At 45.3% G+C, this 25,041-nt stretch overlaps 1 protein-coding gene across 4 annotated transcripts in view; it reads right to left on the bottom strand.

The window, feature by feature from the left end:
- TOM1L2 (target of myb1 like 2 membrane trafficking protein) overlaps positions 1-25,041 on the bottom strand; it is a 57,038-nt gene that overhangs the window by 31,089 nt on the left and 908 nt on the right. For all 4 annotated transcript variants that reach the window (XM_027900275.1, XM_027900274.1, XM_027900276.1 and 1 more), the window contains exons 2-4: positions 6,489-6,573; positions 5,480-5,558; positions 3,712-3,861 (exon numbers count right to left, since the gene is read on the bottom strand). In XM_027900275.1, the coding sequence (XP_027756076.1) occupies positions 3,712-3,861; positions 5,480-5,558; positions 6,489-6,573 (314 nt within the window). The remainder of the gene's footprint in view (positions 1-3,711; positions 3,862-5,479; positions 5,559-6,488; positions 6,574-25,041) is intronic.

Genomic DNA, 25,041 nt, shown 5'->3' with positions numbered 1-25,041 from the left:
TGGGGCACAAAGAACGAGTCCAAAAGAGAGAATTTCCCACAGCCAGAACACTCATAATATCTCTCCTGCATGAATTCTCTGGTGTCTAAAAAGACTTCAATTCACGTTTGAGCTTTCCCTTCAGTGGGAGTACTAAGTGCTTTCTCTTGGTTAGCCAGGCTCCCGCACTCACGGAGCTGCTGGGAGCGCAGCATCCTGGAAGCCTCAACCCCCTTTCCCTTGTGCTGGAAATCAGCCAAATATTAAAAAATTTAGAGGAAGGAGAAACTGCAATATTATGACTCCATTAAAAAATGAAGCGTTCCACAAACCCCCACATATGTGAGGCAGAGTATCAGCGTGCTGGATCCAGAACTACTGCGAGACGGGTGTGTGGGCTCCGAACTTAATTCATTGAGTCATCACTTTTACACTAGTTCTTTGACTATTTTTACTTTAAAAGCTGTTTTAATCATTTCTAATATATTTGAGAGGAGAGAAATCAAAGATAGCAAAGCAAGATAAGAAATAATATTATTATTTAACTTGCATTTCTATTCTATTCAATTCTAAGAAAGAGAATTCCTACCCTCCATGCCAAGGAGACAATCCATTATCAGGTGCAAGCTGAAATCCTGGGTTTGCTTCTCAGCTTTGTTAAGAGTAAATTAACTGCATCAACTGTTCTGATGCAGTGCAAGTCCAGACAGCCCTGCCTGAGCCAGGGAAAACAGCTCTGACTGCACACAGCCACTGTTTCCTTGGAACTGACCTTCCAAACCATCCCCAGTTCTAGAAAAGATTTTGACAGCACAAGTAACTTCACCTTTACTCTTTCACTGCATTTTCAATTTACATCACAAGTCCTCTGAGTGATACTTCTGCATAACGGTGTTCCCCACTTCAACTCTATTTGCAAGCAAGAGTGGAAAATGTTAGGCAAGGGATGCTTTATTTAATAATCATCACTCAAAAGAAAGCCAAGATACGCTGCACTGCTGCCCTCAACTTTTAACGTGGCTTGTTTGTCCAGGAAGATGTACTAGTGTATCCCCTCTTCCACTGGCTTCTGATGGATTTTGCAAAATGAACTCACTTCATCTGCACTCCACCTTTTCAATGTATTCTCTCTTCTGCAACTCTCTGCCCTGGAGAAAGGAGACACGTCCATTTGTGTTCTTCCTCACCTGAGCTGGGAGCATTATCTATATTAGTGTCTCTTCTCTCAGAGGTCACAATCAGGACAGGACACTATTGTCCTAAGTGCTGTCTACACACAATGAAGACAATCCCTGTTCTAGACAGCTTACAATCCAACTAGGCAACAGTAATATTAGCTCTGCTTTATGGATAAGGAGCTACACTGGAGCTTAGGAGACCTGCCCATTGTCCAAACAAGTGCAGGACAGAGGTGAGACTGAATTCAGATCTTCCAAGGCTGTAGGCCAGGCTATCAAAGGTAGATACTTCAGGATGCTGCTGTATAAATCCCACTTGGATCCTCAGTGTGCCCAAACAGGGTAATTAAATAACCACTGTAAATCCAGCCCCTAAATCAGGGACCATCCCAAGACAATTTTGTCCATGTTGGATACTTTTTACTACATGTATCCTCAAAAGAATTTTGGCATGCCACTAAGAGTCTTCACAGCTTTGATGAGGGAGCTCAGCTACTTTGCAGTAAGTGGCATGAGCTCTGAGGTGACAGGCAAGCTCTTACCAGGGGCACAGAGACAAGGGATATTTCCAAGGCCTTTTAAAAGGGTAAAGAAGGAAGGATAAGCACTATGTAACACATACTCAGTCATGAACACTGAAAAGTGAGACACAAGATGCTCAACACCTCAAAACAGTCAAGTCTCAAGAAACTGGATGGCAGGTTTATCTACCCTTGTCATGGAAAGGCCCGGGAATACCAGAGCTGCGTGGCTGAAGGCACACACTGTTTGTACAGCTCTTTTCCGTGCTTCCAATTCTGGGCTACTAATCCTTTCATTTCTGTTCTTATGAATTCCCCGATACCAAATTGTGAAAGGGACACAGAAAGGGATAAATGCAAGGCTGGTGGAGCAGAGCTGAGAGATCAGCCCCCCAGAAGGGGGTTAACTACAACCCCAGGGAGCTCTACAGAGCAAAGTCTAAGCCGAGTGAAGCGGACACGACACACGAGGTGTTTTGGGGGGGTGAGTCCATGGGGCTCCTGGGATGAGCTACAGCAATCACTCTTCCCAACTTGTCAGGCAGTCTGGAAAACAAAGTCCCCTACCACCTCCAGCTAAAGAGACACTAACAGAACCCACCCACAGGCAACCTTCATAATTTTCAGGCTTTTTATATCAAAAGGCATTTAGTACCCAGAGTGAGGCTTTTAGCTCTACTGCACTAAGTCTCCTCAGATAAAGCTCTGTTTAATACACTGAGGCAATGACTGTGGCTTTCTGATTATGTTACAAACACTTCCTCCTTAGCTGCACTGACGACTGGGAATCCATTTAAATCTAGGACCCAGCATAACCAGCATTCTGTAAAACAGTATAGAAACACACCCAGTTTCTCTTTATGTGAGAGTATTTAACCTCATCTCCTGGTCACTGCAGACACCGGAAGGCTCACTCAGATGCACAAGAATTGCTTTTAATAATTTCATTCATTTTGTGCTATTAAAAAAAAAAAAAAAAAAAAAAGCCTTAAAATCAAGAGACCAGAAATAATGGGGCCCCACAGACCCCTATGCGATGCCCACCTAATTCCCCCACCCTGCCTATTTTCTGTTTGAAAATCACTTATTTACATAGTCATGCTCTAACGATGCCCTATCCCTGTATCCTAATAACAAATAAACCAGCAGAAATCCAACTGCATGCTTTGCCATAAAAATCAGAAGTATATCTGGCAAATGATGCTCTGCATTTGTAAATACCTTCCCACAAGGAGCACTGCAGCAGGTTTATATCATTTTAAATACGCAGTGTCTTTTAGTCTCTGGTGTACGCAGTAGCCTGTGGAAGCTTAGTGATAAAGCTTCCTATAATTGTCAGATTTCCTCCAGGCAGGCACCAATGTTTCCTCATGTGTGGCTAATGGTTTGTGGAATTAACACGGCTGTTTATTGTTGCGCTGCACAGAAGGAGAAGCGGCAGACAGGCCCACGTCTGAACTTCCCCACTGCAGGCAAGGATCTGACAGCGTGCTTTTACTGCACAATAACCAGAGAAAAGACACCAAAACCATTTTAACTCCTCTATGGTCATTTACTCTTCTATAACCATCTTTGAAAGGAATGCAGAATGCTTTCTAATGGGAGGGAAACGGCTCCATTTTACGGTCAGGGAAACAGACGGAGAAAGGCAAGTGTTCTGCAGCTGACACCGACAGCACGAGCCTCGGAAATCTCCTGGTCTCGCATGACAAGCCCACTGCAGCAGCAAGCCTCCAGCTTCTAAGATATGACTGTTAAATTGCAAAGCCATCCATTCATCTTCTATTAAATCCTCCTGTTTTAGAGTAGAGTGGTAACTCTCTAACTACAATCCAGACAGTTCTCCCCGGATAAAATATCTCTGTGTGTGCATGTCTGCTCTTCCCTGCCAATCTGGATACATTGTTTGATTTTATATATAAAAACCTTGCCGCGTTTTTTAACGATGACAGCGTGTTTAGCGATGCGTAGCATTGAAGCAGACAGTCCTTATTTCAGGCAGCAACATATGGAAGCAGAGACAAGCTGGGTACCTGGATCAGTGCTAGGACTTTATCCTGTACAATAGTGGGGGGGTTGTTCTTGGGCGAGATGATTTTCACCAGGACGCCATCGATGAAGTCACGGTTTGCCACTAAGACGTGAAAGCGATGGCCACAGTTCTTCACACAGGTCTCCAACACCTACACACACAAAAAAAACCCCCATTCATTGTTGGAGCAAATTTTGATCCCACACACACAGAGCATCTGATTTTTTAATCCATTTAATTTTAAAGGTTTTGATGGGAGGGCAAGAAGATAGGGGAGAAATTACATTTACGCTCTTAATTCTTCCCCTCTTCCCCAATTTTACCAAAAAGTTTCCTCTCAACACATACATTTAGCTGTACATCACCCACCATCAATACAGTGGGCATTTTTGTGGTCCACCTTTGCCTGTTTTCAAGGTAAAGAAACAGAAAGTTTCTTCCTCCTCAGAGCAGAACTTTCCGGCCTGCAGAGCTGAACAGCCAAGTACACAGCAGCACATCAGGGGCAGGTAAGACAGAGGACACCCTGTCACAGTGAGATATTATTGTGCTGTGGCACTCCACCATTTTCTGTGTGCCTGGAACACAGCTGGACCCAGTTGCTCCGAGCTATAAGCCACGTTTTAGAGTTGGGAATTCAGGTGAATGATCTTCACTCATTCAAAACACTCCCCTGTGAATGCTCTGACAGGTTATACTTTGACACATTTTCCCCCTGCAACCTAGCTGGAGGCACCTTCCACTTGCCATTCAACTGCCACGGAGGAACAGCTGTTGATTTTTCTCTGAAGAACATGATTAGCATGGAGATAAATCCAAGGCGTCACTTCTCCTTACAGCCATGCCTAATAACCACTGCGACTCCGTATCGAGCAGTCTGTAATTACTCTCCTACTTCAGCTACTTTCATCAGCCATGATGACACGGGCTCATTCCTGATGAATTTCTCTCTTTCCTGCACAATGGATAATCTCATGGTTTGGACTTTGGTAATCTGTCAAAATGACAATCCGGGATAGGAAATGGCAAGAAGACAGAAAGGACGGTTACGCCTCGTCAGGGAGATGCAACAAGAGCTCTGTGAAAGAATCATACAGATCACCTTCCCACGGCAGGATAACTCCATCTGGTTACTGCTGCTCATTCCTCAGGTCACCGTGGCACAGAGCACCACGCTCAGGGGCGCTGCACTTCCCAGGAAACCCCCGGCTAAAGTCATCAGCAGGAAAGGTCACTGGCAAATTATCCCACACCTTTAGCAGCGCTGCCTAAATGCACGGAATATAATTTACACTTTATTGAGTGAAATTAGATCAGCGCAAATTAATGCAAGTCTCCTACAGAGATTCGTTCCCAAGGGAAATTGTGCATCAGCTACTGATGAAGCTGAAAATGCGGCAAGTTCATCATCCTCACTTGCAAATATGCCCACAGCTGTTGCCTTGGAGTGCAGGAATGGTTGGACACAGGGAGACGAGAGTAGAAGTAACAGACTCAATTTGGGCTACTTTGACTTTCCTCAGACAGTACTTGGGAAGAATAAGAGCCATAAAAAAAAGAAGCAGAAATCAACTGAGTTGGAAAACTGCTATGCAAAGCTTCCAGCAACCCTCCCCAAGGAAGTAAGGAGGCAGTTGGAGAGAAGCAAAGGGCAAAGCGGTGGCTGTTAAAGGAAATAGTGTGTACATTCAAGAGAGTGCCAGGAAAAAGGCAAATGACAAAGGAGCAGGGTTCTGCCCTTTGAGGCATTCCAGCCTGCCCCCACTCACCGTCAGCGCCAGCATGACCTCTCTGTAATTCTTGTTTCCATTCAGCCTCTTCTTCAGCGCTCGAATGGCATCCTTGGGCCTGAAGGAGAAACACACCATTTAACAGGCAGCTTAGACAGGCTTTTCACATCCCATAAACTGTGGGAAAGGGAAGCCTTTCCCATTTCCATCTGGACATAAGCATGTGTGTTAACTTCAGATCACTTGACTACAACCAAGATCGTGGAGAATTATGTGAGGAGACAAGGTATCACAGGAATCAAGACTGCAGGAGTGCCTGAAGTCTCCAAAAATCCAGGCTGCTGATCAGGCAGGGAAGGCTGACAGCCACTCAAAGGCCCAGGGCATAAGAGCAGTGGTCAGTTCTCCTGCAGACTGCCAAGCAGCACAGCTTTCTGGTGCTGAAGGGGGTGTGTCAGAGAAGCTGTCCACACAAACAGCTGAAATTAAAGGCATTGCAGCACTGCAAAGAGAGACACCTGCTGAAAACAGGAACCCCAGACGTACAAACTCGGCACCCTCTCCAAGAATACATTTTTCATGCCAGCCCTCCCCAGCAGAGACTGACCACAGAATGTATCACAGAATTCTTTAGGTTGGGAAAGACCTCTAAAATCATTGAGTCCAGCAATTAACCCAGCACTGCCAAGCCCACCACTAAACCACGTCCCCAGGTGCCACATCTGCACGTTTTTTGAACACTTCCAGGGATGGTGATTCCACCACTTCCCTGGGCAGCGTGTCCCAGTGCCTGACCACCCTTTCAGTGAAGAATTCTTTCCTGCTATGGTAGGTGCACCTGGTCCTGGATCCTACAAGTACTGTATCATAGAGTATTTTCTGAAAGGTTTAAAGAGCAGGAAATGTCTAAGGAGCAGGAAAACTAAGCAACTGATTTGCAAACTGCATCCAAACCATGAGCACCTGCCCCCAGTCTCGCTGCACCTCCTCACAGGCTGAGTAAGATTGTGTTCAGGGACCTTTCAAAGTCTGCTGAAATAGCACATACCCTTCTTCTGTCTCGTTGATAATGTCACAGATCTCCATGTTAAGTGTCCAGTCTTCGCTCTGCAAAGAGCCATCTGTGGCCTTTTCTGTAAAGGAAAGAAAAATAAATCTTTTCACATCTCCCTGATTAGGTCTGCACCTCAATCCATCTCCAGTTACTCCGAGCTGAAACTACCCAATGAAAAAAACCAGAAAAAAAACAAATCCTCACTGACACTAAACAATGTCAATCCTTCCCTCCTGGTTTTAGGGATCAGCATAGAGGTTTCCAGACAGAATCAATTATCCCTCAAGCTCACTACCTTCAGCCCACATAGATGGGCTGTTCTTCAAAGACTCCTGAATTCCTGGGAGAGTAGGAAAATGTCAGCTAATTCCAGTTTAAACTCCTCAGATGCTGCATTGCTGGCAAGGTAAGAGGCAGGAAAATATCCTCCCAAATCAACATGACCTCTTCCCTGCTTTAGCAGATAACACCTCCACATGAGTCCAGGGAGGAAAAAAACCAGCAACCTGGAGATAGAATTCAAGGAATTTCAGCATGAAAAGAACCGTTACCATGTGAAAACATTTAGCACATAACAGTTGAGGTTGTGATATCACCCATGGGCACCTCTCTTGCTGGGGGCTCCTGTACCACAATCCCTCTGGCCCACACTAGGTCCTCAGTCTCCTCTCCACGCTGGTGCTACTTACACACCTCCCCAAGCACACTCTGCCTTCCTCCCGACTCCCAAATCCTCCCTCGCTATTCCTGTGGCAGGGAAGTCACTCTGGCATCACTCAGTTCCCAGGGAAGGATGACCTATAGCACTGTGACAGTGGCAGATGTCAACTGCTGGCAGTTTAATTTATAGGCATCTGCAAGAGTAGCATAACCGTAACTTGTAGTAATCAGTTGACAAGAACTATTTCCTCCTTGGGATTTCCTCCTAAATCAATATAGTTCTGTCTAGCAGTGCACAGAACATCCCTGGAATTTTTCACACTCCTCACTGGCAGCATTCAAATCCTGTCTGCTACCCACAGTCAGGAACGATGATGAGTTGAAGGTAAAGCCTTGTCACCAGAGAGACCTAAAAAAAAAGGGACCTTCGAGCCAAACATGACCTTCTCCTCTAAATTAGTCTGGGTTTTCTACAAATCCCTGGCATCCGATGCTGGAAGGCAAACCGGGTAAACAAAAGCATTTTTAAAATGTAAAATAAACCATGACCAAAAAAACCCCACCCTTTTTAACATTTTAAAGCAGCAACCAAGCCACAAGTATCATTTTCTCCAACTATCCTTCTGTCTTTGCATCCAACCCCAATCTGGCCCCCGGAACAAGGCAGATTTTGTTTGGGAAGACCAGGCTCCGAGGACTTCACATCTCTCTTTCTGTTTACCAACACTGGGGTTTTTTTTCTATTAACATTTCCATCGCAGTGACTGAGGATACAGATGCCCACAGGCCATAATTATGGGACATTATTTGGAGAAAGACTGTCTGGGTAATTCAACTTGCAATGACTCCTCTACACCAGAATTGTAGTTAAAGCAGCTCTGCCAAGGACAGTAATTACAGAAGTCTGAGACAAAACCGGCAGCTACGCAAAAACCCAGCAGAGAGAGAGGAACAGGAGAGAGAGAGAGGACACCATGGAAAAGGAGATTATGGAAGAGGAGAATGTTCTTTGCAGACCTCACTTCCCATTTTGAGCAGCAGCTCAAAAGGGCAAGGCACCCACGAGGGAGGGAAGAGAGGCCGAAAAACTCCCAGCTGGATCTTCTTCAGCCATCACCACCTCGTGGTAGAGTTCACTTTGGCCAAGGAAAACTCCTGTTTCAGACATGCACAGCTTCCAAAATGTCCAGTAAATACTGGATAGAGTATTGTTAATTTACTGCATTTAGACTGCAGGCAGAGCTGTTTAATGTATTCTGGGATGCAGGAATTTATCTTTGTGCAAAGCTACTTGTAACAATCACTTTCATTAGTTGCTTTTTATTCCTATGCTGTACATAAGGTTTTATTGCTATAGAATGTGATCTGCCTTCAGCTCCATATAGTCCTTGCTGCTTAGGAAAACATTTCATTTAACATTTGGAAAGAAAACCTTAATAGTCAGAGATATAAAGAAAAATATCACTACATCTGATCTGCATCTGCCGGAGAAGGTGATCCCCAGAGCTGCAAAGAATGTATAAGCCAAATGCTCCAAAATAAAAAATTATGCCTTAAAGAGAAGGTATTCCTGAAGCTGGGCACAACATTTGTTTCCTTAATCTTAAACTAGATTAACAAATTTGTGTTTTCTTCACAGCATTTGACATCAGACAGTGTCTTAGAGATGTTCAGACTCTCTGGTCTGCTATAATCACTTTTTATATACAATTATGGAAAATGCTGATCCTGCACCAAGTTGTGCTGGCAGCCAATTCACTCACTGGTCTTGTAAAACCCACGTAATTAAGGTTTATTTTGACAAAATGTGGATATGGCAGCACTCCACAGGTAAAAACTGTGGTGTTTTGGAGATGGCAGAGTGAAGAGATGCTGCTGCAGCACAGTGTGGAGCTCAGCACTGGAACACTCATCTGGGGCCCCGAATAACCTCCTTTGTATTCCCCATCTAAAATGCTCTAGGGAAAACAAAATCCCCTTTCTCCCAAAAACCTTGGTTACCACCTTTTTATTTCTGCATTTCTGTTCTTTAGCTGGGAGCAATACACGGCTGAGACTGTGTGGGTTTAAGACATAACAGTTGTCTTCTTGAGAATTAGTTCTTTTCCCCTTGGGTAATTTTTAATTCAAGTAAGAGTCAGAAGCTAATTTTAGTCTCTTTTTCAGCAACAGAGAGCACACGAGCACTTGTCATCTAGAGTCGTGTGTCCTTTGTAGGGTGTGTGACCCAGATTTGCTGCTGCAGTGCTCTCTCAGCTGTACAAAGGAGCTCACTGGCTGCAGAGAAGGTTTGGGTGGGATTTGTATGAAGAGCAGTATTGCACTGCGATGAACTGAAAGCTTGTAGGGCTCTTCTAGAAGCAAAACACGGCGGGTTTTAGTTCTGGATTTCTGGTGAAACAGCTCTGCCTGCACTCATCTGTAGGAGAACCCCTGCCCAACGCAGCCAAAATGCAGGAAATTAAAAATACTCAAAAACCTGTCCAGTATTTAATGGACATTTTTGGAAGCCCTGCCTCTCTTGGAGGCTCCTCCTCAAACAGCACGTAGGTATGGCTGACAAGGTAAACAGATTTTGTAACAGAAACTATCACAGAACAGCAAAGGAATGGCATGCAAATCATGCAGATCCCCTTTAAAAGGGTAACCAGTTCCTCGACCTTCTTCACTCATTAAAAGGCACCTAAATGGCATTAGTTCACACAAGGACTCTGGAACACGACCAGAATTCCGGGGTGCAGTAAGAAATGTGAAATCAGACAAGGAAGAAGGCGAAGTGGAGGAGTCCCCCCCCTGAACTGAAGAGCTTATGGTACCGTTTAATCGCATCACAGAAGGGCTGGCAGCTCCCAGCCTGGTGCCAAGGGCTCCTTGCACAGCTCCTGACTCCAGAGCAGCTCCCAGACTGCTGGGATACCGCTGGGACTGGGAGTTTGCGTCTGACACAGAGACTTGATACCAGTGAGATTATCAGAAAGTCTCCCTCTGGAACAAGACGCTATCAGTTCCCACCACGTGTCCCAAATTAAAGCACAAATGTTCTGGTGGGGAGAAAGGCAATCTGGCCCTGCACGCCTGACACGTGGCAGACCTTGGGCACCGCAGATGCACAGGCAGCACCGGCTTATCTGTGGTCTGCGAGGAAAGGGAGGAAAAAAAACTGCACTATTTTTTGTCATTCACACCTTCCCTCTGAGATCCAACTCTTGTGGCCGCGTTTCCACGCTCCGCCAAATGGCAGTATCAGCATTTCCCTGCTCACACTGAAATCCTGAGCATTTTATGGAATTCAGGAGGTTCAGTAGTGTAAAGTTCCCGGTGTAAACAGCCTCGGGCACACACCCCCAGCCAAACCTCTTCCCAAGCAACCCTGCTCCGACCTGAGGTGTCACCACAAGGAGATCAGGTCAGAAATTCCTGTGTAATTACCACCTAACAAACAGGTTGCACAGGGCAGGGCAGGAATTATCCTATAAATGCGGGAAAAACCAGAAGAACTTTTACCACCCATCCTGAACCCAGCCCAAAAGTGACCTCACAGAGAAACACCAGCACTGGTTGTCCTCGAGAGGCTCCTCTCAGCCCTGTCCTGTCCTTACTACTTCTGCTCCAGTGTTGATAACGCTCTTAAAATTTGCCTGTATTCACATATGGATGAGATAAAGCAGAACTCCTCACTCTTCCCTGCTTCCCCCTTCCAATCTCACCTCTGACCATTGTATGGAACCTACCAATGCAGACAGCCTGGAGATTCTTATCAGGATTGCAACTGCACAAGCTGAAATCTTTATGTTACTTTAGTCACATGCCATATGTATTTTTAAGCTGCTGAGAGTGAAAATCTGACTGCTGGAAGCTCTGAGAGCAGTCATTCCAGCTGAATCATGACAGGGCCAGGTGAAAAAACGCCCCAAAAGGTCCATCTATAGGTACCAATAACTCACTGTGGTGGTGCAGAATGTTCTTGGAGGGAAAGGCAAAAAGGGTGGCACTAGCTAGAAATTAACATTAAATGAAAACAGCAGAACTGCTGTTTTCTGTTTGAACACCAGAGAATCTCATGAATGAACAGATCTTTGTGTTTGGAGAAATCACAGTTTTCTCTCTTGGGTCTTCTCCAGATGTTTCAGATGCTTCAGAGGCTCTCAGTCCATACATTTGGGATGAATTACACACATAAAATCACCTTCTGTTTATGCAAAGAAACATGCACACCACTGCATCACGTTAGAGAGATCCAAAAGCAAGAAAGTTCTGACTCCAAACTTCTCCCCTTCCCTCTAACAGCGTTTGGTGTTCAAGCAGCATAAAACATCTTGCTTTTTGTGGTTGCCTTTCTTTTTTCTTTGCTTGGAAGTTCAGAAGATTGCAGATCTTAGATCTTTGTCTTGTCTCTTAACAGTCCACCTGCCTACCAGCTGTGCTCCACAAGTCAAATTAGTGAATCAAACAGTCAGATGTGTTATATTTCACTCTGCATAACATGTGACAGGGATCAGAAGAAGCCACGCTATCAGCAGCTTTTCACTTCCACCCTGTTGGTCGCCCTCCCTCCCTTCAGTGCAGCGTTGCTCTCTCAGAAGTGAGGGCTACCAGCTGAAGGCAAAAGCAAAATGCTTTTAGAGGCTGAACTTTGAGGAAAAAAAATCCAGAGTTTTGCAAGGCAATGCAAAGCAGACAAGACTGCTCAACTGAGACGATGACGTCTCTGAGCTGCAGCTCACAGAACTGTTTTGCTTTAAAGCATCGTTACGTCTGTGACTGCAGTTGTCTCCCTTGGATTCAACAAATCATCAATGATCTGCACAGCAAAATCAATAAGACCTGGGGAAAGACCATCCAGAGGCCATGGAGACGTATTTCAGCTGTCCAAGCAAAATGAAGATAAGACTGAAGACCCTCAGCATTCACAGACCTGCTGAGTTCAAGACACATCACTTGGAAGACAGAGACACACTCAAGTAACACACCTGGATACTCCTGGACCCAACAGTCTATTCTTGTTTCTCTATATTTGCTTTCAGAAAGACAGTCACGGCCACTTAGACATTATGGTAACGCTGCTATTAAAAAATAAATGCGTCTCGTTCAAAATTCAAGATCAAAACTCAACTGCGGAGCGACTGACTCATAAAAACCCGCCAGAGCTTCTTTGTTAGAGCACACGGCTCCGAGAGCATTTTTCAATTAGCCACCTCACTGCTCCAAGTCCTTTTTCTGCATTCCTTATTTCACACTGCTCTGAAAATGCTGAGCTTCACACTTCCAAGGAAAAAGCCAGTCAGCTAGAACAAACGGGCTCAATCTGAACGGCGAGGCACTACAGAGAGCCTGATTTGGGCTGGACTGCTGCAGCACTGGCCATCATCCCCTTTGACTGGGGTGATTTTTCACTCAATTTTTAGCCACGCTCACATTGAAACTCTTTGGGATCTAGTCATCTATCCTCCACTCATTGTTTTGCCCAAGTTTCTTGGTGCTGAACAAATGAATAATCATAGCTGGTGATGGCTGTGGAGTCTAAGTTAAAATAAAATAATGAGGCAGCATGGGCACGCACATGTGCAATCCTAATGAGTATTTAGCTCGAGTGCTGTTGGAAGGCGCAGCAGTAAACTGGGAACTGTCATTTTCTCCAATTAACTTTCAGGTTTTCTTCTTTCTGAAGGTGCCACCCAAGTGCCAAACTTCCTCCAACCTGCTTTCCAGATCACACGTACCTGCAATCATGAATATGTAGCACATAATTACTGTGCCTTTTTTAAGGACCACACGGCAGCCACGGCCATGCTACAACATTCCCGTGATTTAGATATGCTGCAGGAAAAACATCACCCACCATCTCCCACAAATTCAGCCTCTCAGGAGCAGGAAACTCCAGGTGATTAACTGAGCATAGCTGTGCTGCAGTTTCAGAAACAGAGCAAGATGAATGGATTAATACACATTAAACAAATATTAACAGCTGTACAACAAAGAAGATTTTTCTTTCGAACTCAGATCAGAGCTTCACCTGAACTAAAAGAAAAACAAAACAGAAAGACTTCAAGTAATACCAGAGCAGGCAAGGAAGCATATCAGCCTGACTCACTTAGTTTATCACATCTCAAAGGCCTTGATGCACTGGAGGGTGTAAAACCAGGCAGACTTTCCCGTCCCCTCTTGTATTGCACAAAAACGGCCTGGCAGGGGAACCTGGTCCAGGCAGCTCCTGGACTCAGATGTCGTTCATCTCAGGCACTAACAGTGGTTTAGTCACAGTCCTTAAAGGCATTTGGAAGCAGGACCCCAAGAAGAACGGTGTGTTTCTATGCCACAAAGACTTTTGTTATGAATCCTCTCCCTGAAGTTCCCCCAGCAGCAGGAATCGTTGCTGCTGACAGCAAGCTCCCCTGAATGACAGGTGTATGTAAGTTGCTCTCTTCCAAAACAGATGGCAGAGAGAGACTATTGCTTCTTTAAAACACAGTGAAATCCCTCTGACTCTTCCATTCCACACAGCCTGAGAAACAAAGCACAGAAAACCTCCTTCCTCCCATGCCCTGACACTCATTAGAGCTCACATGTTGACCCGTGTACCGTAAATAGCCGTCCTTCAGCGCGAGGTCACACGGCAGCGGCTCCCAGCTCATGAAGCCATTTGCATGATTCAGAGGCACTTTCCCCCAAAAATTCAGCCTGCGCTGCACGTTTCTTCATCCCTTTCAGCAGTGACCTTGGCCAGGTTCCCACCTCACTGCAAACCCGTGACATTCAGATGATGGTGCTACTTGACAATTGACAAACAGCGACCCGCTCGCATCAGGAATCGATACCCCAAAGCCTTCAATCAGAAATGTCAGAGCAGTTTTAAAACCTGCGCCCCGTATTAATGGATTTTAATGGATTTGAATGGAGATGTTTGCTGTGTGATTTACTGTAGGGGAGCAGCAAATCAATGTTCCCTTATGACACGTCACATCTCGTGACAGTGTCCCCTCGTCCTGCTGTGTCGAGGGTGGGGGGGATGATGATTTGCTGCTTCACAAACATCTGTGATCTATTAGGCGACACTTCCAGCAGTTTAATATCATCCCACTCGGAGTGTCCATCTTTCTTCTCCGGATGAGAGGCACGAAACCGTAAATTAAAGCCTCCTGGGTGACAAAACGGTCTCCCTCGGATTCGCCTTCCCTCAATTCCACTGCTGCGACGTGCCCGTGTGACTCCGCGTGGGAGACTTTATCAGCACGGCACTGTTTAAACAGGTCAGTGCATCGGGATGGGCACCCCAATCTCCTCCTCCCTTGGCCACTGCACAGCAGCCAGCGCTCTGTAACAACTCGACACCGAGTCGTTTCCACAGGCAGAACTTGCCAAAGAGTTTTTATACTGTTTTAATTTCTCCGTGGAATTCGGATGACCTCGTTCCTCAACTGGGGCTACTGGTTCCTTAACTGAGAATCTCAGGTGTTAAAACACTGACGTACTGGATGAGTTAACATCGGTTGATCAACACTACAAATAAGAAGTTTCTTAATAGCTGAGTCTTTGGCTCTTCCCTCACTGGAAAAACAAAGCAAAACAAAAAAATCCAGAGAAAGAAACCAGGCAAAGAAGTTGAAAAACAGTAATTTTCGAAATGCCTGATAGTTGCTTAGAAGTTTTTCTCACCACTGAGACAACTCGCACAAAGAACCCCAATGTTCCAAAAAAACTATCTAATACACGATTTTCTCCTAATGCCAAAAATAAAAAGAAAAAAGAGCAGACTCCATTCATTTTATCAGCCTTAACTTATGAAACTGAGAGAAAGGGGCAGCTGAAAGTTGTGAAAGGGGGCAGAGAGGTATCACAATTCAATATCTCAGCTGCACAATATGCTGTAATCACCATCAACAGCAAGGAGGTGTCCTGATCTGTGACTACCTGCCCCATTCAGGACTTCAACAGCATGCAGTAATTACAGGTGAGCCCAAAAAAATGTCTTTATGAAAAGTTATGGATGATCAGTGTGTCAGTGAGCTATATTTGAAATCTATCAGCTCTTGATGGCTAATTTTGTACTACATGAGTAAAGCAAGTTCTAATAACTCACTTGGGACTTCACTCCAGTACTTACAAGCTACGTGCTTTTCATATTCATAAAACAAAACTAATTGCCTTTCATGGATGAAATGTTCTAAGAATTTTTAATCCACGTCAGCTGCAAACTCTAAAAATCCATCCCCGTATATTTAAAACTCCCCCTCCCACCTGCTCACTTGTAACACGTTGTTTGCTGCAAACAAACTATAAAGCAGAGAGAATCATCGGGCTCCTACATTAGTGTTATTGGTATTGTTTTTTACAGGTTACAGGTCAATTGCCCACATTTTCACATGCTTAAAATAAACTTGAAACACTATTTAGTGGGGAGGGGGAAAAAACAGGCAAAATCTCCCATTCCTACAAGAAAGTAGCTACAAGAACAAGTTTATCCCTTTGCTACAGCGGATTTTTAAGGGAACGTTCACACATGATGATTAAAACGTGTTATGAATGAAATGAAACAACTCTTAAAGTAACTATTCCACGTTCCCACCCCCAGCTCTCCTACATATCTACAACTACGGAGCTGCGTCCTCTGGAAAACCACAGTTATCCCACACGTGGAGTGAACCAGACAGAGGAGTCTGCAGCTTTTGAGGGCTCACACCTCACGTTTTCTACTGTGAAAGCTCCAGTTTGCTTTGCAGTTGCCCAGCCTTCCCTCACACCGCTCCACAGGACCCCAGCAGGCCCATGCAAGAGGCGGCGAGCTCCCACCCCACTCCAGCTCTCCAAGATCTCCGCGGCTCGAAGATCAGCGCCTGGAACACGCTAAGTGTTTTCACCGCGGGGAGAGGGGAGAGCTGGCTCCTCTTGCACTGGGTAACAGGAATTAATTTTGCCAACGCTGCGGTCACCGAAGGGCTGCGTTGCCAGCTGCCCGCTCCAAGAAGCCAAGGCTTGCTATGCCTGCGGAAGCTTAGAGGATAAACGCTCCCAAACAATCTTCTCAGGAAACCCGAGAGCAAATCAGGCAACAGTCATAACAACATCCATGTGCGCAATCCCATCCCGGAGGCTGAGAAATGCGGATTTCTTGGTCTCTAATAACCCTGCTAAAAATTCTGCTCCATTTCTACAGCCCTGTTTCTCAAGTGCCACTGCTGTAGATAAGCCTGAAAAAGGCTGATAAATAAAAAATGTAAATACCAGAAGTTTGGGTCAAGTATGCAAATGCCTATTTCTGAGACTGTCACAATAATTTTCCCTTAAGTCCCCATTCAGCAACTTGTGTTATCTAGTCACACGACTTTGTAAATTCTTCAGGTCAGGAGCTGTCCCAATCCATTTCACGTTCCGCTGCAATCGCCTCCATTACATCACACTATTAGTGTGGCAAAATTAATAAAAATGTAAATGTATCAGGGGACTGCAGCATACTTTTGGAAAACAGCTCTACTGGTCCTTGGACAGTTAAAATTCTAACTAAAACACAGGTTTTCCAGTAAGGCTTACAAACAGTGTGGCTTATTTAACACGTGCAGCAGGGACGTGAAGCCCAGCAGTGAAACAGGCTGATCTGGTGCAGAGTACGGATGGGAAGGTAACTTTCCCACTGTGAACACATCCAGTCCTCTGGAATCTGCAGAGAACCAGCTCCTGCTTGGGACAGCCATGAGGACCAGCAGCCTGCCCTGTCACTGGTGACCAGCCCAACAACTGAGTTTCACCAGCTCCGACCTCTCCTGGGCATTCCCTTACGTTTCTGGGTGAATCAAGACTTTCTGCCCTTCTTTCAGGTTTGATTTTCATGCACACTGTGCACGTCCTTCCTCTGAGCCCAGCAGCAGCTTCCTAAGCAACCAACAACAGCATAATGATGCCTTTAATGAAAGGGAGCCTTTAGAGGTGCTCCGAGCCCTGAGCGAGGCTGCATCGTTTCAGCTCCCTCCTGGTGATCACCCGACAGCCAGGAGATGATTCTGCAAACCAGCATCCAAACTGAGCTTTGCTTTAGGGAATGCTACAGGTGAAATACCTCATTACCCACAGCAAGACTCCGGGTCAATACCCGTTAAAGAACCCGGCTGGAAAAGGGAATTTTCATTACTCACTGGCTATGCCAAGTCATTGGCACGGATGGGGATTTTAAAGGCAGTTTTAATTATAGTAGGTAAAACCCACAGATGATCAAGCTGCAGTGTCAGAAAACCATCAGAACTGAACACTGACCCATTTGGGTTGTTTGCTGAACTTTAATCACTTTCCAAGTCTGACAGCTGCTCAAACTTAATTGCTCATTACACTTGTAAATAAAAACTGATCTCACTCTCTGATTAGCCAACCATCTTATAGTTGCCATAACAACTTCTTGTCTAATAAGTGATTTCAGATTTACCATTATTTGTACTAGCAGAAAATTTCACAAAGGTCTGAGATCGCTCTTTTCAGCAAAATACCCTTCTAATTAAAACAACGAAAATCAGCAGAGAAAGGGCGGCTCAAAGATAATGAAAAAACAAGCTATTTACTACAACAGCTTAAATGTGAAATAAGGGTACCCCAACCCCAAATATACGCTGCATCCAGCCTAACCTCTACCTCCCACTATCAATCATCTTATTATCGGGCCTACATCCCATAACAACTGCTCAGGAAAATACCAGGCAGCATACAGGAAATAACTTGGGTCACAGTGTGGAGATGGATTTCCAGACTCACTCCAAATGAAATATTCCAATAAAGTTTGCATATTTTCTCTCCTGATCTTAAATTAGGAACCAATTAACTGGTGAAATTCCTTAACACTCTGTTAACTGATTGGAGCAAACAGACATATTTATTAGTCTCAGAAGACAAAGTGATTGGGAGCTGTGAAACACTGCAGGCCTGTAGGCCCAGAATATCATAAAATCTTTCCAAAATTTGCTGGCAAAGCTGCTGAAGCTTGCAATTCATTTAATATGCTCAAGGTAGCTCTTTGTGTTTATGGGCCAGGAAAGACATCCCCTTCCTTCCAAAAGGAAAATAAATGCAGAAAGCTGTAACTGAGACGAAAGTTAAAAAAAAAAAAAAAAAGTCAGGAAATACCAGATTTTTTAAAAGGGACTTTTCTGCATTTACTCAGCTAGGCAAGAAACATGCATTTTTGTTATTTGGGTCAAACACAAAGCCAGTCACACTTCTTGCAGTAGATTCATCCCATGAAAATACAGAGGATGCAACGTGCCCAAGTTAACAACATTCCTGACCACATTCGGGATGCAACAAAGTCTTTCTTGCCTCAAGAACAAGAAACCAATGCTCTGCGAAGTTCTTGGGATTCAAACACAGTTTATGACACCAATCTGCGCCTTCACTTTGTGTACATTTTCTTTGATCTGACTTTGAACAAAGAATTTCTTCCCAAAGTAATTTAACCCAGAAGGTTTCCGAGGACCAGCTGGGGAACAGACTGCCTCACTCCCAAGGACTAAGCAGGCTTACAAGCTAACCAAATTCTTCAACAGGTTTCTTCTGAATATCCTCTCTCCTGTTTTTTTTTTTGTTTTGTTTTTTGAGTCTCCTGATGCTCTCTGAGACTACACTGAGCTGCCAAACGCTGTGAACCGAGACACACAGCACCAGGAGTAAATAGTCCACACACAGCCATGCCAGGAGTTGCTCAGACACAGACAGGGCATGTACATACATGGACTTTTTTTTCCTTCCCTAGCTTTTGGTTTTGAAATGAGTTACTACATTATGGAACCCACCTGAAAATTCTGGCAGGTACAATCACAGAGCTTATATTTCAGTTTAAAGACAACACTGCCAGTAATAGACTGGCTGGATTTATTTGCATCTCCCCTTCTTGAGCAATGGGAAGAGTTACCCACAGATGGGCAGATCTGGCTCCATGGGCTGTGTAAAGACATGTTTACCTGGAGCAAAGGAGCTGCTCTTAAGGGAGGAGAGACCCAGCTCTAGCAAAGCCTTTAGACCAGTATCTTTTGTCCTGAAAAATCCTCAGTTTTAAACGAGCCCTTTGCCATTGATGGGAACGGAAAAGATGAGGGAGGACCATCAGCAGGATAAGCAAATACAGAAGACAAGGCTTATTTATTCTTGATAGGATTTTTATACTCAGCAACAAGTTTCTTTTATATAGAAAACTAGGAATTCCCCAGGCACATGCAAACAAGAAAGTGGAAAACTGATGATCTGTGCAGACTCACCGCTGTTTTTACCCAGGCTGGGCTTTCGGGTCACTTCCTCGCTTCTCAGGGCTCCCAAAATGTCCTTTCTCCCTCTGCTCCCTATCAACTCTACACTGCACAGATTCTGAAACCAAAACTCCAAGGGTGAAATGATTTTCAGTCAAGTCTGAAACACCACATGAGGAAGGAGGTTGCCAGGCCAGCCCTGAAGAGCCCCAGCCCCGCAGGTGCCCCACAGCACCTTCCCCAGGAAGGATCATCTCACCAAACCTTCCGCCAGAGCTGCTGCTGTCGCTCCACTCAGCATCATCACTGAGGATACCACCAAACGCCTTCATCACCTTCAAGGAATCGTTAATTAAAAACTCAGCCTAGCTTACGAAAACAAAGGAAAGCCTGACTAACTTAAAACAGTTCTTAACTAGGGAAAACACACAATATTTATTTTTTTGTTTGTTTGTTTGTTTGTTTTGGGTGAATGTTTTGGATCGGTTGGAAGGGTTTGTGGGGATTTTCTGTAGGTTTTAATCAAGCATGTTTTAAATGTGCAGTTTAAAAAAAAAAAGAAAAAATCTGCTGAGTCCATGAACAGGGCAGAAACAAAGTGGGAACGAGCTGCCCTCACTCTCCCATATAGATTTATATTAGAAGCATATGGAATACACATTTAAGCGTATCGTGCTGAAAGAGATAAAACTGCATTACCCAAAAATACATGTTATAATACCTTCATGAACTCCAATCTGCTTTTGTGCCTATAAAATAAATCCAGTCTTAGAAACCCAGTATTAAATGGTATTATACTAATTACCCAGCTCCACACGTGTCTGTAGTTCCTCTCCAAGTTGCCAGATTCATGACTCAGTATTTATTTGCTCCTTTAAAAGCAAAGATATCCATTTTCATATTTCATGGAGATTTTCCTTACAACATAATCCATTGTCGTGAAGTGAAAGCAGAGCCAAATAATCTTATAAAACTGAAAGCACTTTATCAGACTCTCTTTTTGCATGACAAGCACAATTCTGAAGGAGCGGTGGGGGGGGATTTCTAACAACTGACCAACTACAGGAGTACCTAGAAAAGTACTTAAACTCTGAGGAGAGAACTTCTTTTCACTGCAGGCAAAGGCAAAACTCATCTTTCTGACCCAGCAAGAAGAGTTACTGCCACCTTGTAGTGAGGAAAGCTTCCCTCAGAACAGGGCACAATCCTTCTGTGGCGACGGGCAAATGCAAACGACTTTTTATTATAATGCAACGAATGAAGAGAGAGCCCAACAGCACGCTGCAAAAATGGAATTTTATTGGGAGCAGATCCCAAGATTACGGTGTGCACTTTAAACACTGACTCTTAGCACTGGGAGAAGGCTTGTCTTTAAAAAAATGTTTCACTTACAGCACAGCAAAGTAGTAAGTTTACTCTGAAGGGAACTTAGGGAAAATGTGGACAAGAAAGCCTGGATTAATGCCTCCCACAGGACTGCCATGGGCTGCTGCCTATAGTGCATTTCTCTGTTCCTGCATGTAGCCATCAACTCATTTATTTAGGAACCATTTTTATCCTAAGATTCATACCTGAAGAAAGGGCTCAAGTGCTTCTCATGGTAAGGAAAATAAAAAGGTGTTTTAAACTCCCCCAAGCTGAAGCATTTTCCCATTAAAAAGAAAAAAAAGGGGGGGGGGGAACAAAACAGCAGCTCTGGAAACAGACACTATCCACCATATATATTATCAATTTAACAGCCTTGAATGGAACCTGCAAGTGCTTTGATAAAAATCAATTGAAAAGCTGTCTGCCTCACTGTTGCTTCAATAAAGTGCCTCTGTATCTTTTGCTGAAACGTTGTTTTTGCAGCCTCCTTAAACAATACTCTGTATTAAATCACTGCACTGTTCCTCCCCCAAAATCAGACTCCAAGGCAAGTGCCCTGCACTGAAACCTCCCTTCATCAGCAGGGACCAGGGATGTAAACCAGCAGGACCGGAGCCACTCCCCCCTCTCCAGTCACACGAGACAACTTAATTTCTACTATATGGTTAAAAATTAACTTTCAGGTCTCAGTGCACTTGACTGAGGTGTTCAATGTCTCTCCTGGAGGTCTTTGGCTCTGGGTCAAGCAGATTTCGGGCTGCAGCAAGAACAGCTGATTTCAGCAGCACTCACAGCCCCGAGCAGAGCCCAACCAAAAGGGACCTCGATGCCCCCACTCACCACCCCATTTCACACCTCGCTGTCCCAGCTCAGCCCTCCTCACCTGAGGGAGCCAGGCAGGGGGGCAGCAGCAGGGCCTGGTTTGGATTCAAACAAATAAACACTTTCCTGAAGCCTCTGTGAAGTCTCCAGAGCAAAAAAACCAAAACCACTAAGCCAGGTTTTCCTGTGTTCTCATGTGTAAGCCATATGGCCGATATCAAATAAGCAGAATGACCGAAAAAAAAAAAAAAAAGTCACCAGCACTCCACATTCCTGTAATTCAATCAGCTTTAATCATCGGAGATGTTTTCGCTAACCTGCAGGAAAGGTATTTGTTCTAATAACCTTGAATAGAGTGGTGACACTTTAAAGATGGCTCCGTTGAACAAAGGAAGATAAAAATGCAATTTATGGCAGGATGGTGAATCTCAAGGCAAATTCCCACCACTGTAAATTGCAGCTCTTTCCCCAGGCCAGCCCCTCTCCACACAGCAAGCACTCTGTCAGTGCTGCTTTGCTACACATCTTCCTGCTCCTCTCTTCCTCAGCTGGTCAGGATATTTTTCAAAATAGACTTCCCACCAAAACTCTACCCCCTCTGCTCAGCAGAAGACCTTGCTGGAGACACAAGGACAGTTCAGTGTCCACAGGCCAATTAAAGTATTACAGCAAAAATTAAGAGAGGCTTGTAATTAGCAGCTATGACACCACTGGGAGTCGAATAGAGGGTTCCATACAAGCCAGCCCAAAATTCAGGTAGCTTTCAGCCATGAGGAACTTGGCTGCCATTTCAACTGGCACTTTAGATGCAGGAGACTCCATCCATCTCCATTACAAATCCTCTGAGCTCATCCCAGCATTACTTTCCCACATTAAGCAAAAGAGTTAACATAAAAAGCCTGCCTGGCTTCAGACATTACCCAGATAAAAAGCAGAAAAGAGAAAATCCCTTGTATTACCTCTCTAGGCTCTCCCCAAACCTTCTCTGACATCTTTGTTCTTTCAGACCTGGCATTTATCTGCAGACATTGTAGAGCCCTAATTAAATCTTCACGTGAACCTCTGCTACTTCCTGGCAGAGAACACACATTCTTGGTGTGCCGATGGACCCACAGGATTTTCTGCTCTCCTCTCCCTTATGGTGAGTGTTAGGCCTTGCTCGAAAACATCACAACTGTGTTCAACACAATATGTTTAAACAGAAATACGAAATGATTCCGTTTCTTTCAAAGAATGAAGAGAAACATAAGTGAAAATTACATTCCACAGGCTCACTGGGAAAACAAACTGTGGAAGCACTGGGCAAATAGCAGTGTCTGAGAACAAGGCATGCTTTTGTTTTACTACTGTCTCAGAAAGGGATAGCTGGCAGCGACAGGAGAAGCAGAAAAAATTGTCTTCCAAAATAAAATCTGCAGCTACCTCTTCCCCCGGGAGTGAAAAAAAAAAAAAATAATAAAAAAAAAACATTCTTAAAGTGCAGCTGAATTTTGCATTGAGGGAAGCTGCACACCTGACCTTATCTGATGGAAGCAGCTCAGTGTTCAAAGCCCCAAAGTTGGCAGGGAGCAAAGGGATGTGAGAGCTGTGAAAACCTTTGTGCTCCGGAGTTAAGAGAGGCTAAAACAGCAGATTTTGCTGCTCACACCCTTTCCCCCAACAATTCTTAAGTCCCTTCATACCACTGACTGATGCTTAAAGGAGCTGTCAATAAAGAGATGAGGCAGAGGCCTGGCCCAGGAGCAGCTTGTCCTGGCAGGGGTGGTCCAACAGCCAAAGACAACAAAGCAACATTCACTCCAAAATCATTTTTAACTTGTGCTGTTCTCGTCATTACCCTCTGACTCTCGGCACTTCTCTCCCTCAGCAGAAGAAATAAACACCCCAGATGGCTGAGGACAAACAGCAAGTTCTACATATGCTCCATATATCCTGACAAAGAGTCCAGCCCTGCTCAAAGCACAGCGTGAGACTCTCCACTTCAAGGGCCTTTTACCTCGACCAGGGGCTCCCCCTGCACTTGGGGGTGAGGGGACTATAATGAAAGAGGTCTGAGGCCACGAGCAGGTGCTCTGCAACATTTTTCCATGACAGTTTCCAAAGACTTCCACCATTCCATAAATTAACATAGAAAAGCTATGGGCTACACTGTGCACAGCTATACATTATAGAATTGTGGATTGCTTTGGGTTGGGAGGGACCTTAAAGAGCTGCCACGGACAACTTCCACTAGACCAGGTTGCTCCAAGCCCAGTCCAACCTAGCTTTGAATATTATATCCTATATGACCCATAAAAAAGGCATTAGAATTCCTGTTGCTTAGGAAATCAAGGAAACAGAGCAGGGTTTCTCTGGAGGGGGATGCCAACACAAGAGCATTCATAGAACCATAGAATGGTGTGGCTTGGAAGAGACCTTAAAAGTCCATCCAGTCCCACCCCCTGCTATGGGCAGGGACACCTTCCACTAGCCCAGGTTGCTCCAAGCCCCCTCCAACCTGGCTTTGGACACTTCCAGGGATGGGGCAGCCCCAGCTTCTCTGGGCAACCTGTGCCAGGGCCTCCCCACCCTCCCAGGGAAGGATTCCTTCCCAATATCCCATCCAACCCTGCTTTCTGGCAGTGTGAAGCCATTCCCCCTTGTCCTGTCACTCCAGGCCCTCGTCCAAAGCTCCCCTCCAGCTCCCTTTGGGCAAATGGAAGGCCACAGTGAGGTCACCCCAAAGCCTCCTCCTTTCTGAGCTGAACAATCCCAGTTCTCCCAGCCTTTCCTCCCAGGAGAGCTGCTCAGCTGAGCCTCACCTTGGCCTGGGGACCGCCCTGCAGGAACCTGAGCCAGCCCATTCCTTCCCAGCACAATGTCAGGGATCTTATATTTCCTCAAGGCCAGCCCGGACTGAAATCCGGGTTGCCACCAATGAACGTGACCGTGGGAGGCAGGAAAAAGCCCCAGCAGCCCAGGCAGGCCTTGGCTGGCCAGACAGTGAAAGCTGGCTCAGAATGACCTGCTAATGGCACCAAAGTCACCAAAACCACAATTCAAGCTCCAGGCTGAACGCTGAGCCCGTGTTCGTGTCTCTGAACCACGTCACCCCCTCTGCACACACACAGGTCCAGGGGGGTTCAGCACTCTGGGAGAAGGTGGATCAACCACAGGGTGGTCTGGAACAAGGTGCTCACAATGCAGGAGAAGGATTTGGGGGATGCAACAACCTTCCTTCATCCGTCTCGATGTGGAGTCACTCCCTCCCCATGGACAACAGGCTGCCCGAGGCCACCCTGTCCCCCCAGCCTTTGGCTGCCCACAGAGCCCCCCGCGACCCTCACGAACCCCAGACCCCCCCCTAGGCCTCCAGCACCCCCCAACCCCAAAAACCTCCACCACCTCCGAGCCCCCACCAGCCCTACATCCTCTGGAACCCCCGCTCCCCACAGACCCTTCCACAGCTCCACAGCTCCCCGACAGCCCCACAGCTGCCTCAC

This window comes from Empidonax traillii, unplaced genomic scaffold (genome assembly GCF_003031625.1).
Source record: "Empidonax traillii isolate 1590-97213 ecotype Southwest subspecies unplaced genomic scaffold, ASM303162v1 scaffold717:size860381, whole genome shotgun sequence".
In the NCBI taxonomy this organism is placed as follows: domain Eukaryota; kingdom Metazoa; phylum Chordata; class Aves; order Passeriformes; family Tyrannidae; genus Empidonax; species Empidonax traillii.
Note: the sequence above shows the minus strand (reverse complement) of the source record. Positions and strands in the feature narration are given on the sequence as shown.